Source organism: Echeneis naucrates, chromosome 22 (assembly GCF_900963305.1).
Source record: "Echeneis naucrates chromosome 22, fEcheNa1.1, whole genome shotgun sequence".
In the NCBI taxonomy this organism is placed as follows: Eukaryota; Metazoa; Chordata; class Actinopteri; order Carangiformes; family Echeneidae; genus Echeneis; species Echeneis naucrates.
In genome coordinates, this window is record NC_042532.1 from 18,311,709 (window position 1) to 18,326,659 (window position 14,951).

The 14,951-nt window shown below is 45.4% G+C and overlaps 1 protein-coding gene across 1 annotated transcript; it reads left to right on the forward strand.

The window, feature by feature from the left end:
• The first annotated feature begins 1,752 nt into the window (after window positions 1–1,752).
• Window positions 1,753–13,493, forward strand: map3k9 (mitogen-activated protein kinase kinase kinase 9). The gene is made up of 9 exons (XM_029493373.1): window positions 1,753–2,297; window positions 3,020–3,433; window positions 7,894–8,069; window positions 8,187–8,427; window positions 9,053–9,175; window positions 9,329–9,470; window positions 9,578–9,690; window positions 10,196–10,960; window positions 11,343–13,493. Exons 1-9 carry the CDS (start codon window positions 1,904–1,906, stop codon window positions 11,795–11,797), a joined length of 2,823 nt encoding a protein of 940 aa, XP_029349233.1. The 5' UTR covers window positions 1,753–1,903; the 3' UTR covers window positions 11,798–13,493.
• Window positions 13,494–14,951: the final 1,458 nt, after the last annotated feature.

Consider the following 14,951-nt stretch of genomic DNA (forward strand, 5'->3'; position numbering starts at 1 on the left):
GACACTGAGGAAAAGCTTCAGTGATGAGGTGAACACTGTCTTTTAACTTTGTTTTTCTTTGTGTGTGTGCAACAGAATAAAGGGGGCACATTTTATTGGATGGGTATGTTTTTCCTGACCTGCAATGAGATGTCAACATTTAAAAAAGCAGATTTCCAAAGCTGCCGATGTTTTGAGATGAAGCCGTTTTTGTTGTTTTACTGTGGAATAAAAACAACTTTCTGGTTCATAAGCTGGTTTCACTCACTTAAATCAAGCCTGGCTTTGTGTGTCTGTAACTGCCACAGAATGAACTGGTTGTGTATTTATGTCATCCCACAGCTGGTGTTATCAGAAATGCTGTGTGGATTTCTGGAGATGATCTACAGAAGCATTGAAATGAGCTCCTGTCACGTATTTTCTTTCCTGGATTCAGGTCTATCTTACTGAAAATAAAAGAAAAACGCACACTCATTAACTTGTTTATCACCAAAATGCAGCTTCCTCTGTTTTCACTTCAGTCCTGAAACAACATGATTCGGCCTCCGCAGTGATTCCTGTGACATTGTTGTCATTGCAGCCACATATCACTCCATTTCTGTCCAGAATCTCCAACCTTTATATCATAACTCTGTCGAACATCTCTGCTGATGGAACTTTATTCAATTTCACCTGTTGTGGAAGCTTTTGTGTGTTTTTCAGGAATACTGTTAAAGCAAACTCTGCAAAAACTACAAAATATTCTACATTTAGTTTGGAGACAGCACTGAAACTTCACTTTGGATGGACGTTTTTGTTGATATCAGAGTTTCACTGAGACATTTTCAGGGATTTTTTTAGTTTTAAGTGAGCATCAAAAGGTGTTTTCTAACCTTTCCTTCCCTTCTCTCACTTCAGTTCGCACTTTCAGAAATCAGAAATCTTCATGAAAAACAAAGCGGACTCTCCTAAATGATTCCAGCTTCACATCAGTAACATGGAAGGAAGGAAGAAAAATAAAACTATCATCAAATATAAAATTTGAGTGACTTTGACTTCAGATAAAATTATTATTTTGACTCCCTAAATAATTTTCTTTGTCATCTTTAATTTTTGATTAAAAAAAAAAACACACACACACACATTCAGACTGATCCTTGTGAAGTGTGTGTCTGTTGTGTTTCTTCTCTCACTCACTGTTGTTGCATCTCCACTGTTTGTACAGTCTGTGTGCTGGAAACTGCAGTTTGTTGTCTCACTACACAACGTCTACAATTTCATTTTTAGAATTTATAACATTTGTTTTTTGTTTTGTGTTTTTTTTTTTTTTTTGAGCAAGTTGAAATTAAATCAAGTAGAAACTTGAAAACTTTGACTCTCCACTACACAACTACACAAACACACACACACACACATTGTCGGCTTCATTTGTTCATTTGATCGTTTGTGTACACAGTTTTTTACTCCTTGCTATGAATTCAGTTTTTATTTCAGGGAATTGTGCATGAAATTTAACCTTCAGTTGAATATTTCTGTTTTTGTTGGTTTTAGTTTTTGTCTGTCTTTTCTGAGGGGGGTCTATAAATAAAGAAAGAAAACAAACAGCTTCCGTGTGTTTGATGAATTGGCTGTGAGCAGCGGGGAGGGGGCGGGGCTGACGCTGTGAGTGACGTGTCTGCGGGCCAATGGGAGGCCGCGGATGATTCTCACGTTGGCACAATTGGCTTAGAATAAAGACTCCGGAGTCACCGCGATGGTTGGCTGAGAGACCGACACACCTGAAAGCCTCCAGGCCGGAGCAGCTGGGTGAGAGAGCGGCCAGCGGTGCGTCGAAAGGCGGGATGTCGCCTCCAGAGTCCCGCAGGATTGTGCGGGATTAGCCGCTCCGAGCCGGCAGCCTAAAGCCGCGTCAGGTGGATCCAGGTCGCCCGCATGGATCGAGTCCATGGATGTCTTCAGACCCGCTCCGGACAGTAGTCCGAGTCCCGGGGCGTGCGTGTCCGCGGCGGGCGAGGCGGAAGCGGATGTTTTCCGCTGGCCGGCCCCGCAGAACGGGAGCAGCTCGGTGCGGGACGCGGGACCCGCAGCGGCTCCGGGCTTCTGGACGGCCGTCTTCGACTATGAGGCGACTGCGGACGACGAGCTCAGCCTCCGCAGGGGGGACGTGGTGGAGGTCCTGTCCAAGGACTCGCTGGTGTCCGGGGATGAGGGCTGGTGGACCGGGATGATCGCGGACCGGGTCGGCATCTTCCCGTCTAATTACGTGAGCAGAGGGAAAGGCATCCCGGAGGAGATCCGGGACGGCTCGGAGCAGCAGTACTCGGTGCCTCCTCTGCACCGTGAGTATCCCCCCCCCCCCCCCCTCCTCCTCCATCTCCATCATCATGAAACAGGATGATGTGCCCCGTCTCTGCTGGGCTCAGACTGCTGTGTCATGGCAGGCGCAGTGATCTCCATCTGGCCTAGAATCAGGCATCCTGTCAGCCTCAGCACCAAAATCCATCACAGCCTGTGCAGCAAAACGTCCAGCAGCTCAGATTACAATGCACAGTGCGTCTCTGCAGGTCCTGCAGGGACACTCACAAATCAGAAATCTTTGGTCTGCAGTCATTTCATGCTGTTTGCTTCAGGAGCAAAGCCAGCGTTTAAAAAAAAAAAAAAACAAAAAAACAATGCATCTGCAGCCGCAGGCCAGTGAGTCAGACGGAGGAGGCTGACGTTGTCTGGGCAGACATCTCTGCCTCGGCTGGCCTACTTTCACAGACCGTCCCACCTGAAATATTCATCAAGGTCAGTCTGCTGAGGAGTCCGCGGCACGAGCGGTCACAGTCACACACACCATCACACTGTCAAACTGCCCCTTCTCACCCCCTCTGTGATGGCGGGAGGGGCAGTTTCACCACAGCAGGGCAGCAGGGAGTGTTTTTCAGGAAGCGTCCATCATCCAGATGACCTGGATTTCAGATCCTTGTCGGCCTTTCTGATGAGTGGACCTGACCTCTGGAAACCCATTTTAAATGAAAATGGTGTCAGCTTTGTGTTGTCTTCTTTGTCCCCACAGTCCTGGAGATCGACTTCTCCGAGCTGACCCTGGAGGAGATCATCGGGGTGGGCGGTTTTGGGAAAGTCTACCGAGCGGTGTGGCGGGGCTCGGAGGTGGCGGTGAAGGCGGCGCGACGGGATCCCGACGAGGACCCGGAACAAACTCTGGAAAGCGTGCGTCAGGAGGCCAAGCTGTTCGCCATGCTCAACCATCCCAACATCATGGCCCTGCTGGGGGTGTGTCTGCAGGAGCCCAACCTATGTCTGGTCATGGAGTACGCCAGGGGCGGCCCCCTCAACCGGGCCCTCGCCGGGAAACGCATCCCTCCCTGCACGCTGGTGGACTGGGCGGTGCAGATCGCCCGCGGCATGCTCTACCTCCACAGCCAGGCCATCGTGCCCATTATTCACCGGGACCTGAAGTCCAGCAACAGTAAGTGTGTGTGTGTTGTGTTGTGTGCAGTTTGAAATCCCTCTCCAAAGATGTTAAATTGATTTTTGGATCAACAATTTTTGGATCATTTTGATGCATATCTGCATAAAATTTGTGATTATTTTCTTTCAAAATCGTGAAGAATAGAAGATACCCAAAGATACTCAGTTCCTTTTGGTATGTGTTTGGTAAGAAATGCCCTAAAACTTCTCATTTGAAAAGCAACAACCAGCGAAGTTGGACATTTTTCCTTGAAAAAGTTGATCAGTCATCGTAATAGTTTGTGGTTTCCACATTTCTTTTGACTGTTGAATTATTCCACTAACTGTTTCAGCTTTAGTTACACATCCGTCTGTTTTATGTCATTCTGTGGTTTCTGTGAGTGCTTCTCAGTTTTTGAACATTACAACAATGACTGACTGATTTTTTTAGTTTTTTTGGTCGTTGGATGAAATCTGATTGATCAAAAAAATAACAACAATAATAATTGCTATTTCAGTTATTTTTCAGTGGATAAATGCAAAGACTAAGATTGTGTGTGTGTGTGTGCACCTGCCGTTTATTTCCAACAGTAATGACCTTTCCACCGGCATCAAACTACGGGCCTGATTTAAAGAGAAGAAACATTTTCATCATAACGTAAAACTCCATCCAGCTTTTTAACACAAAAGTATTATCAACGTGCTTCAGTGCTAAACTAGCTGTAATTTGCAATAATTCAGTATGATTTAGAAATGAGAGCAGAACGGAAAAGGTTTGTGGAGCAGCTGTAATCTTGCATTTTACCCAACTGGATCCCCTAAAGCCTATTAGTGAGGATTTGCCCCACGCTCTGCCCCGCCGGTGCATCCAGGGAGCCTCTTCCCTGCCATTGGCCCGTCCTGCGGTGATCGTTTCCAATAGGCTGCTTTAAAGTGTTAAGTCGCTCTAACTAGTTGCCGTCCTGGACTCTGGGTGGGGGGGGGGGTGCCCTCTTCACGGTGCAGGCGGAGTGCAGGAGGGCGTAGCCTGCCAGCCTTCCCATGCGAGTGTCTAATCCATTTTCTATCAATACACTGCGCGCTTTCATCGTTATTCATTCTTTTGTTGCATTCTGGGAGTTCTTAATATGGAAAAAGGGGATGTCCATCAATAAAAAAAAAAAACAAAACTCACAATGTCTTTATGGGATCCGGACTGGGTACACTAAGGCCCGCCCTGTGACACATCACTGTGGTGGTAGTTTTATAAAACACTGTTCCAAAAAAAAACAAAAAAACAAAGGCCAAAGTCAAGATTTCTCTTCTGCATTTCTGAATCTTTTTCATTCTTCCTCAAAGGCTCATAAACAGGATCTACTGTACTGTAGCATCAGTCATTCGATGGACTGCCTCTAACTTCTCTGCAGACATTCACCATCCCCAGAAGATAAAGCGTACTCACATTTGTGTTTTTGTGTTTTGTCTTCACATCGCTCTGTGAGGACGGTCATGTCGCTGTTTGGACTCTTCATCATCACCAAAACTGAAAACTCATCAGCTGTCATTTAGTCAGTTTTAATGAGAAAAGGTTCGATTCAAGATTCAGCTAATTCACTCATAAAACTGAAATGAACAACAATAAACAATAAACATCATAAAAGCACAAAACTACACTTTGAAGATAACTTTTTAATGAGTTTAATTTTTAATATGTGCTAAACAAGAATGATTGACATGCATATGTCTGTTCGAGCTGCAGACTCACTCAGCACTTCATCAAAATATGACTTCTTTTTTGATAAAGAGGAGATTCAACTCAAACTAAACTCTTTGTGTATCCATATTTCAGCAGAAAAGGTTTTATTTGTACCCCACACGTCAGTTTTCCAGACAGCAGTTCTGTTTGTATCTCACCATCAGCCTCTCAACGATCTGTCCGACATCTGATCCGCACAACAGACGCTCTTATCAAAGGAGCTCTGCGTCATCCTGAGTGTTATCTTAAACATTTGGAGCTGTGTTGGTAACAGGATTTAGTTCACTTCGCAGTCGAAGGTGGCGCTGGATGTGCACCGCAGCCTGCAGACACACCCTCTCCGCCGGGCACTGTGGTTAGGAGCAGCCCGGCTCTGCCTGTCAGAGAAAATGTGCGTGTGGCAGCCGGTTATTTCTGTCGTTCAACTGCGTCAGTGTTTTGGTGTAAACGCGCTGAGATCATCAGCGTTGACCAAAGTTGGTGTTGTAGCGGCTTACTTCTCTGCTTTCTCTCTCTACTCTGCTTTTATCCTTCCAACGCTTTCATCACGGCCTCCCACCAACCACACCCTGTTGTGTTCATCCACCGTGTGTCTGATTTTTTTTTTTTTTTTAATTTGTGTGGTTTTTTTTTTATATCGTGACACTCCTGCCTCCGCCTTCCCCAACCTTTTTCCATCCCGGTGATTATTCTTATTTTACTGCCAACACCAATTCCTCCAACCTCCTCCTCATCCCCACCCATCACTTCCCACTCCACCATTGCCAACCCAAATGCCCCCCCCCCCCCCCCCCCCCCCCCCCCCCCAGTCCTAATCCGTGAGAGGGTTGAGATGGAAGACCTCAGCGACAAAACTCTGAAGATCACAGACTTCGGCCTGGCCCGAGAGTGGCACCGCACCACCAAGATGAGCGCCGCCGGCACCTACGCCTGGATGGCTCCTGAAGTCATCCGCTCATCTACATTCTCCAAGGGTAGCGACGTGTGGAGGTGGGCAGGGGGGGCGGAGGCGGAGGGGGGGTGGGGGGGTATGCAGCAAACACACTGTGCCAGCTTTTACAAGTGGTCTGAATAACCGAGCCAAAAAAAAAAAGAGAAGCAGTTTATCCACCAGACACCAGGGGGGAGTCCAGCTCTGGAAGCAGTTTCCATAGTAACGAAGCCGACACACCGAACAGGACAGTGTGTTGTGTTGTGTTGTGTTATGTTGTCATTTAGGCAAGCAAAGCCAAAATGGATTAAATGGTGGATTCATTGATTAATGGACCAACACAAAGTCGATCCACTGAACCAGTTTGATTTCACTTTGTCCTGATCTGAGCCTCTCCCACCTGAAACTTGAATGCTGTTTGTTTTTTGTTCTGTTAGTCGAGACGTCAACTAATAAGCTTCTTTTTTTTTTTTACCTTTTACTGGCTGAATGATTTCTGGATTAAACAGCAGAATAATTAACCATTTATTTCATTACAAGTTAAACAGCCTTCATGCTGCATGTGAACCTCATAATGTCTTTGGCATATTTAGTTGCTATCTACTGCCGGAATATAATTTGTATGTTCTGCAGTTTCACACACACAGTTTGCACTAATGCCACGTTGTGTTCTCTCCGATCCTGTTGTGTTATCCTTACACATGTAGCAGCATTAATAGGCCATTTTTTGCTGCTGAATGTGGGGTTTCCCACTGAGAGAGCATTAAATCATACCAGGAAGGTCCATGTGTTCCCGTCAGTCCTTCCAAAACGAGAGCAGAGTTGACCTCAATCAAAAGAAAAAAAAAAAAACATTTTGGGTGTAATATGACTGGAGTTTGTGTTAATGTACAAACTGTCACATCAGGCCAAAGTGCTGTTTGATCCGCTTTGGCCAGAGTTTGGATTATGGTTTTCTGGTGACAGCAGAACGACAGAGCACACGGAGTCTGCGACATTAAGTCCGGATGAGTTTGATTTCTCAGCTCTTTATTGTCCTGGTTTGAATCTGTCAGCTGTCTCACTCCTCTGTTGGCATTTTAACCGCCTCAACCTTTCCTGTCTGTCTGTAGTATCGGAGCGAACAATGGAGTCGTCCCTTTCTGACATTTATTCAGCTGCAGTAGATCTGAGGAACGTTCCCACTCTTTCAGCAAACATCCTGCTTCATATTCATATACGCACATTTATCTCTAACAGATTGTAAGAAATGACGGACTCAGGCTGTAGCATCATGGAAGCGCAGCACTTGAGGGTGTATATCCAATGTGAATGTTTCCAGCTTCATCATTGTTCATCGTCCCTGTTTGGTACCTTTCTTCTTCCCTTTTTTTAAACTCGTAAGTTACGGGGTGCTGTTATGGGAGCTGCTGACTGGAGAAGTTCCATTTCGGGGTATCGATGGTCTTGCGGTGGCTTATGGGGTGGCAATGAACAAACTAGCTCTGCCCATCCCCTCTACCTGTCCTGAGCCCTTTGCACGTCTCATGGAAGGTAAGACAGAAAATTATAAATGTTTTTTCCAATAGAAATTGCCATCCACCAAATTTGATAAAGCTTGTCTACGTCCAAACATCTCATGATGGAGAAAATACAAGTCAAGTGCCAAAAAAGTTGGATGAGTAACCACAAGATTTAGTTTTCATCCACTGAAGCAGAGAAACCTGTGAAATACGAATAATGGCTCGTGTCAAATAATTATACAGAATATTTTATAACTTTGAAGTTCCCAAAATCATTTTTTCTTCTGGGGACTTCTCATGTTTTGCCACAGACTGCTGGAGCCCGGACCCTCACGCCCGGCCACAGTTCACCACTGTTTTGGATCATCTGACAGCCATCGAGGAGTCGGGCTTTTTTGAAATGCCCGCAGAGTCCTTCCACTCTCTGCAGGATGACTGGAAGCTGGAGATCCAGGAAATGTTTGATCAGCTGAGGACCAAGGAGAAGGTAAAGGAAGGTGGAGTTTATGTGAAAGCTCAGACTCTATGACAGCCATGCCTTTAAATATTTGAGTCTATGTGCCTTGTAAAGGTTGAGTTTAGGTTTTCTAACTGGTCTCCCCAGGAGCTGCGATCGTGGGAAGAGGAGCTGACCAGAGCGGCGCTGCAGCAGAAATGTCAGGAGGAGGCCCTGAGGAGGCGTGAGCAGGAGCTGGCCGAGCGCGAGATCCACATCCTGGAGCGAGAGCTCAACATCATCATCCACCAGCTCTACCAGGAAAAGCCTCATGTGGAGAGCCGGCAGGGCAAGTTCCGCCGCAACCGCCTTAAACTCAAGGACGGGAACAGGATCAGCCTGCCGTCAGGTACAACACAGACACCAAGTTCCTGCTGTCACCTTAATACTCAGGCTCCTTCAACTGTTGCCTTTGCACGATCAGAAAGGGTCAAATTGGCAGACACAGCTTCACTACTTGAGTAAAAGTACAGATACTCCGTCAAATATTACTCCAGGAGCTCCAAATATTACTCCATGAACACAGTCTCAAAATCCGTGGAGGTCTGTGGGGGTCCGGTCTCTTTTAGCTCCTCCTCTGCCTCCTTTTATGATCGTACGGCAGAAATGGAGGCGAGAATTAGTGAGTTATGCTGCGTTCCAGGTAACTCGTGGAAAGTGCACTGGAACGGCAGTCGAACTCGTAACTTCCCACATGCTATGCTATCGCTGTGTCACGGGTTTGTAACCAGGGACGCTTCCTCTCAGCCTCTCTGCCCACCCCCCAGAATAAAGACATAAAAGACATACAAAGTATGTTGTGACTGTGAAAGCTCCCACTGTAACATTTACAGACATGCTGATAAAGTTCTGTCCTGCTCCTGAAACCTCCGGCCTTTCAATGATTTAAGTAAAGTGACATTGTTTGGAGCGAGCAGGTGTTGTCCCGTCACTTCCTGGAATTGTTGCTCATATTTTGTTTTTGTGTGAATCAGATTTTCAGCATAAAATCACAGTGCAGGCGTCTCCCTCCCACGATCGGCGGAGGAGTTTGCTCAGCAGCGGCTCCAGTCCTCCAACCAGCCCACCGATGCTGCCCCGCCTGAGAGCCATCCAGCGTGAGGACCATCAGCATCTTATGTTTAACATTTGTGTTCAGTTTTTGCATCTTTTTTTTTTTTTTTTTAATTCTTCCTCATTATAGACCATTTCATTTGGCCCTTTGTTCTCAGTCGTCTCATGTTCTCCTGGGCTAATCTCTTGTTTTGCAGTCACTCCAGGGGAGGGATGTACAGCCTGGGGGCGCAACACCGGCTTTCAGCAGGATGATGAGGAGAGTGAGAGGAAGGGGTCCAGGAAGAAAGGCAGATCCCGGGGGTGTGGCCAATACCGGGAGCATAGCGCTGATGCTAGGTGAGAGAGAGCTGGAGGGTTTATTCCATTTTCTGCTGAATTAATCTAATCGCTCTGAAGGAATAGATCAGATCTGTGAACAATTTTTTTTCTGTCCCTCCCGACAGTGTGAAGCCTCCCCACGAAGGCAGCAGGCAGCGATCCTGCAGCGCCCCAAACCTTCGCAGATCACCCAGACACAGTCCAGCAGTGCCTGGAGTGCCAAGCCTGGTGGAGATGGGTAAGTCAGACCGGTTCAGCAGGCGGGTCTGTTTAGTCTGGCTTACAAACGGGCTGCATGATGATAATATGATGAAAATAGTCTGAAGCTTTAGGAGGTCGCAGACTGGCTGGGAGCAAAGAAGAGGAAAGCAAATGAGTAAGAAGTTTCCCTCCCACATGGCTCTTAGTGGTTGACCCGGGGACTCACGTAAACAGGCTGTTGCTCAAAACGGATCTTGCTCACTCAGCAAACCAAGAAAGACTCTGACGAATAGAATTCAGGCCTCGTCATGTGTGTGGCCTGAAAACGGGGGACCTGCTGTTCTTGTGGGGTCGGGCAGCTTTGCGCAGCACCCAGATGTTTAAATGGCTGTTTTGTGGTCAAGGCTTTGTTTTAAGGGTTTATGTCAGAGCTCAGGGAACAGTTAAAGAGAGGAACTAGGATATTCTTTATTTCAGTGAAAGCCCCAGAGCTTCTTCAAACAGAAAGACCAAGCTGACATGTGAATGATGCTGTTTTTCAGAAAATGAAGACTGCTGCTTCACCACTGAGCCAGGAGCAGCTCCTGGTCAGTCCTACCTCTGCATCCCCTTCCACAAGGAGGGCCATTCGGCTGCTGCTGCTGACAATGATGGAGGCGAGTACTGCCCCAGCGGCCAGGTGCCGGGAACGCCACCGTGCAGGAAGAGCCCAGCGGGGGGTCGGCGCTCGGAGCTGGTGCTGCTGGGCTGTGGAGCTCTGCTGGCTGCTGTCGGATTGGGCTGCAACCTGTTGACTATGGCCCAACCGGAGGAAAGTATTAAGCCACGGTGGGAGGGCTTCTTCCACAGAACAGGGGGGCAAAGGCGAAGCACCAGCCCCCCGACCCGCAGACTTTTCAGGCGAGAAAGCCCACTGAAGCCCTCAGCTCCCTCACTACCTGAAAGAGGCTTACCTTCCTCGTACACCCTGCTGTCCTTATCGTCCGTGTCCGACTGCAACTCCACCCGCTCGCTGCTGCGCTCAGACAGCGAGGAGCTGTTGGTGTGCCGCCCCGCCTCGCCACCCGCCCAGACCTCTGTCCCACCGCAACACCAGGCCGTCCAGACCCCGGTCAACCCGCTGGTCAACACCCACCTCGAGAGTTTTAAGCGCAACCCCCGCCAGTCTCTGACGCCCACACACATACCCTGCGCTCCCAGTTCCTCACGAAGCCTCCGTCGAACCCCATCGGATGGAGCTATCAAGAAAAGCTGCCTGCCCAATAATCTGGAAACGCTGCCAGAGAAAACAGCGTTGCAGAACACAGGTGATATTTTATTGATATTCATGGTCCCCAGATGATGAATCTTGGTGACTTTGTTGATCTTTTGGCTTTTCTGTTTGAAAGTCGAATTTCATGGCAGAAGAAGTCAGACATTCATGGCCTCCCCTTGGATGAATTATGGTATCTTTGGTGATCGACCTTGTGGTCAACATTTCAGTTTGTCCAATGCAAAAAAAAATCTCTTTATCAGTAAATACAAATGTTGTACATTGTACGGGCTAAACCTCTGTGCGTTTCAGGAAGCTAACGTTAGCATTTAGCACCAGTGCACAGCTTCACAGAGCTGATCTGCTGTTTTGTTTTATAAAAAGAAACGCGTGGAGATGCATTAACCGCCTCCTCCCTGTCTCCTTTAACACACCAGGTGGCTTCAGAGGTTTGAAAGAAGACTGTCAGGAGGTCCCTCGGCTCCCTGATCCAAATATTGTGTTCCCTCCAACGCCTCGTCGTCGCTGTGCTCCTGAACGCCCCAAAACCCTGGACTTTGTAGCCCGGCCTCGACCTTCACCTCGGGCGCGCTGCGACGTGTTCTGGCCGGAGGCAAGGGGGAGGGGAAACGGACAAAGCCTGGGTAACGGCGACTCCCCCGCCCACACCTCCAGCACAGAGACTCCGCCCACTGTGGAGTTTTGGAGGGACCCGGTGGTGCTGCCCACTCCCATGGAGGCTCCGACGCCCTACTCCCCCCGCAGGAATGAAAACCTGTTGGACCACCAGGACGAGGGACAGTACCGGGATGGAACCGTCCCACTCTGCAAACCAGAGGTCAGCTTCCCCAAAGACTCACCGTACCGCTATAGATCTGGATTCTGGTCCTAACTTGTCCAACTGGAGGAGGGGACTGTCGCTGATCCTCAGCCTTCGTATTGTTACAGGTCCGGGCCAGTAAGTAATGATAAACTGAGTCATTTTTTAAGCTTTACTTGGTACTTAATGAGGGTGGTCACCTTTCTCTAGCTACGATACTGTCAGTAAATTACAGTTCCTGTGAATATTTAACCTTTTTGACTTTTATTGACAGAAGATCCTCCGATTTTGCATCTGAAACTACTAAAAGAAATAATTAGAAGGGTGGAGTAACCATATTACTGAACTTTGTTATCTGTCATTCAAAATGTGAAAGAATTTTTTTTGTTGTTGTTGTTCTCTGTGGGAATAAAACAGAGGTCTTTGTAGCAGAATGGCACTGACAGTTTCACAGAGCTTTACATACTTTTCTTAATTTTAAACTTGAGTTGAAAGATTGTGCATTCATTGAAGTGCACTTTTGGAAAGCATCATGAATGTAATGCTTCAGGTTTTTTTTTGTTTTTTTTTTTTGTTTTGTTTGTTTTTTCCTCCAAAAGAAAATTGCTGTTTATGATTATTTGTAATTTGTCTGTGTTGTTATTTCAATTAGTCTTTATCTCCTGTGCTGGTAGCTGAATTTGTGTTTTTTTTGTTTTGGGGGTTTTTTATACTGAGCACCTGTCATCACCAATCACCTCCCCGGGACGGGATTTGCTGTTGTATAATTCGAGCACTTCTTTGCATTAGCAACGCAGTCCGATGTCTGGCAGCATTTCCAGCTCTGTACTGTGAACTGTCTTATGGAAAAGAATGTCACTAAAACTTCGAATTGGGGTTTGAACTGGGACTGACTGCCGGGAAGTCACAATATATCTTAATTGAAAAGGGAACTTTGTGTTTGTAATTCTGTAAATTGTCTGCCTCATGAGTGAAATGAAGGATGTAAAGATTTAGGGCTCACAGCTGAAACAGGCCCTGGCGGCACGTGAAAGTTCATTTCTTTTTATTTATAAATGTATTTATTGATCAATTTATCTTTTCTTTTTTTACAATCCATCATATTTGCCTTGATTTATTTATTTATTTTCCTTTGACACGTTAATGATATTAATGAATGTTTTCAGTGTTCTTGAGCGTTTGCACAAAACTTGGGTTGATTCTGAAAGTGCAGCTCTAACATCGATTTGCTTTATATTCATTTCAGTCCATTTCACTGCATATTGAATAATCTACTCTTACTTCAACTAGTTTCAATATTTTGATAATTGATTAATGGTTAAAGTCGTTTTAAAGTAAAAATGCCAAACATTTCTTGGTCTCAGCTTCTCAGTTGTGAGAATGTGTTGCTTTTTCTCATTAGATGTTAGTGCATATAAAAACAAAAAGAAAGAGAATAAGTTGGGCTTTAATAAACTGTCACATTTTTCAGTATTTTGCCGTATTTTAGTCTCAACATGTGATCCATCAAGAAAAAAAAAACTGGAAAAAGGGTATTTTATCAAACGAAATGCAAACTGAGTTGTGCACATTGTTGTAATCTGTTTTCCACATTTATTTGAGTTAGCTCTGGTTGCACTGAGGTAAAAAAGATTTCTTTAATTCAACCTGCTGCAAGGACAAATTCATATTAATAGGGAGGTCCCACAAAAAAAAAAAAAGCAGGGAAAAAGAGCTAATTCATTCATTATTTGAATAATTACTAACAAACACTGACTCTGATCTTAATGCCTGTTTCTCTTATTTCATTTTCTAATGTTAAGTGACCTCTCCGTCTGACGGACCACATCCTCTGAGATTTGATCTGTCTTTAAGTGTATCTACATGTAAATGTGAATGCTTTTTCTCTGAGGATGTGCAAAATGTGATCGCGCTCAACAAACAAAAACCGCTTCAACTGAGAGCGTCTGTTGAAACGACGCGCTCCCTCTGAGGTGTAGCCAAGGTGTCATTCTCTGTCTGAAATGTTACCACAAATAAGCTGATCCTACTGTTGCTGATGGACGTTGTTCACGTTGGGAATAATAATACTGTTATTGACTGACTTGTATTTGCACTGTAACACACTGATTTCAGTAAAACCATCGTAAACAACCCAACAGGAGTCGCAGGCGCTTTTATAAGCTGACGTGTTTCTGGGACAAATGGAAACTAGAATCAGTGTTTATAATAAGAATGGATCAGGTGTCAGCTGTGAGCAAAGAGAGAATTAATCACCCGACTCTGGACAGTTTGGGCTCCTAATTCATTAGCATTACGATTACACACAGACATAAAGAGCTCAGCATCCATTTTTCTCAAGATAATTACTCAGCCAATGTTAAAAAAAAAAAAAAGAAGAACAAAACCCTGTTGGATGGTTTGACACGATTTACAACAGTTCAAAGGGGTTTTCCATTATTTGGATGAAAACGTTTTCAGTTCACTGCTTGATTTGTTTTTTGTTTTTTCCCAGCTGCCATCTTTGTTGTTTGGGCTGGAAATATTGCCAGTGATCTATGTAATCTTTTTAGCCAAAAAGTAGAGTAAGTCAAAGATTTTTTCTTCTTTTTTTTTTCTCCTCCTGTTCGTGGGTTTTGAAGAGTCTTTTGAGTTCTGTGTTTTTAAATTACTTCAACTGAACATTTTCGTGTTGTGATCTATCTGCAAAAAGGTTAGTTACCAATGTGACTTCGATCCACCTAAAACTAAAACGTGAGAGTTTTTACGGAGCCTAATTTCTGGTGGTGGAGACCAAAAACTGAAATAAAAGTAGAGTGAAGGTGGTCAGAGAAACACAGCTGGAAGATGAAACAGGTTGCCAACAACTTGACATATGTCGTGGTAATCCCAACTTGATTCTGCTGCCTCTATTTGGCCGAAACGTTCAGTTAACGCAGCTTTACAGTCTTAGCCCTCCTTTTCCCCCCTCATTCATAACATTTTCTGACAATTGAACTCCACAATCTGAACTTATTACCAAAACCTCACTACAGCAACATCAGAACAAAAAGGCATTAAATCATTTCAATGCTTCGCTTCGCTTGTTTATTTACATGTGCTCTCATCAGCATATCTCCAGATCTATTCTAGTTTATGAGCAATATAAGGAAAAGTGAGGAATAAAAAAAATCAAAGGGAGATCCACTGCTGCACCACAAAAAAAATATTTCAATCGATAATCACGTTTATTACACATACCTTTACA

What these genes read in the sequence shown, in the direction of transcription:
- map3k9 (XM_029493373.1), top strand. Translation starts at nt 1,904, where the DNA reads ATGGATGTCTTCAGACCCGCTCCGGACAGTAGTCCGAGTCCCGGGGCG. An exon ending in AGCTGAGGACCAAGGAGAAG is followed by an intron (nt 8,070 to 8,186) that starts GTAAAGGAAGGT and finishes TGGTCTCCCCAG; the next exon opens with GAGCTGCGATCGTGGGAAGA. An exon ending in CCGCCTGAGAGCCATCCAGC is followed by an intron (nt 9,176 to 9,328) that starts GTGAGGACCATC and finishes CTTGTTTTGCAG; the next exon opens with TCACTCCAGGGGAGGGATGT.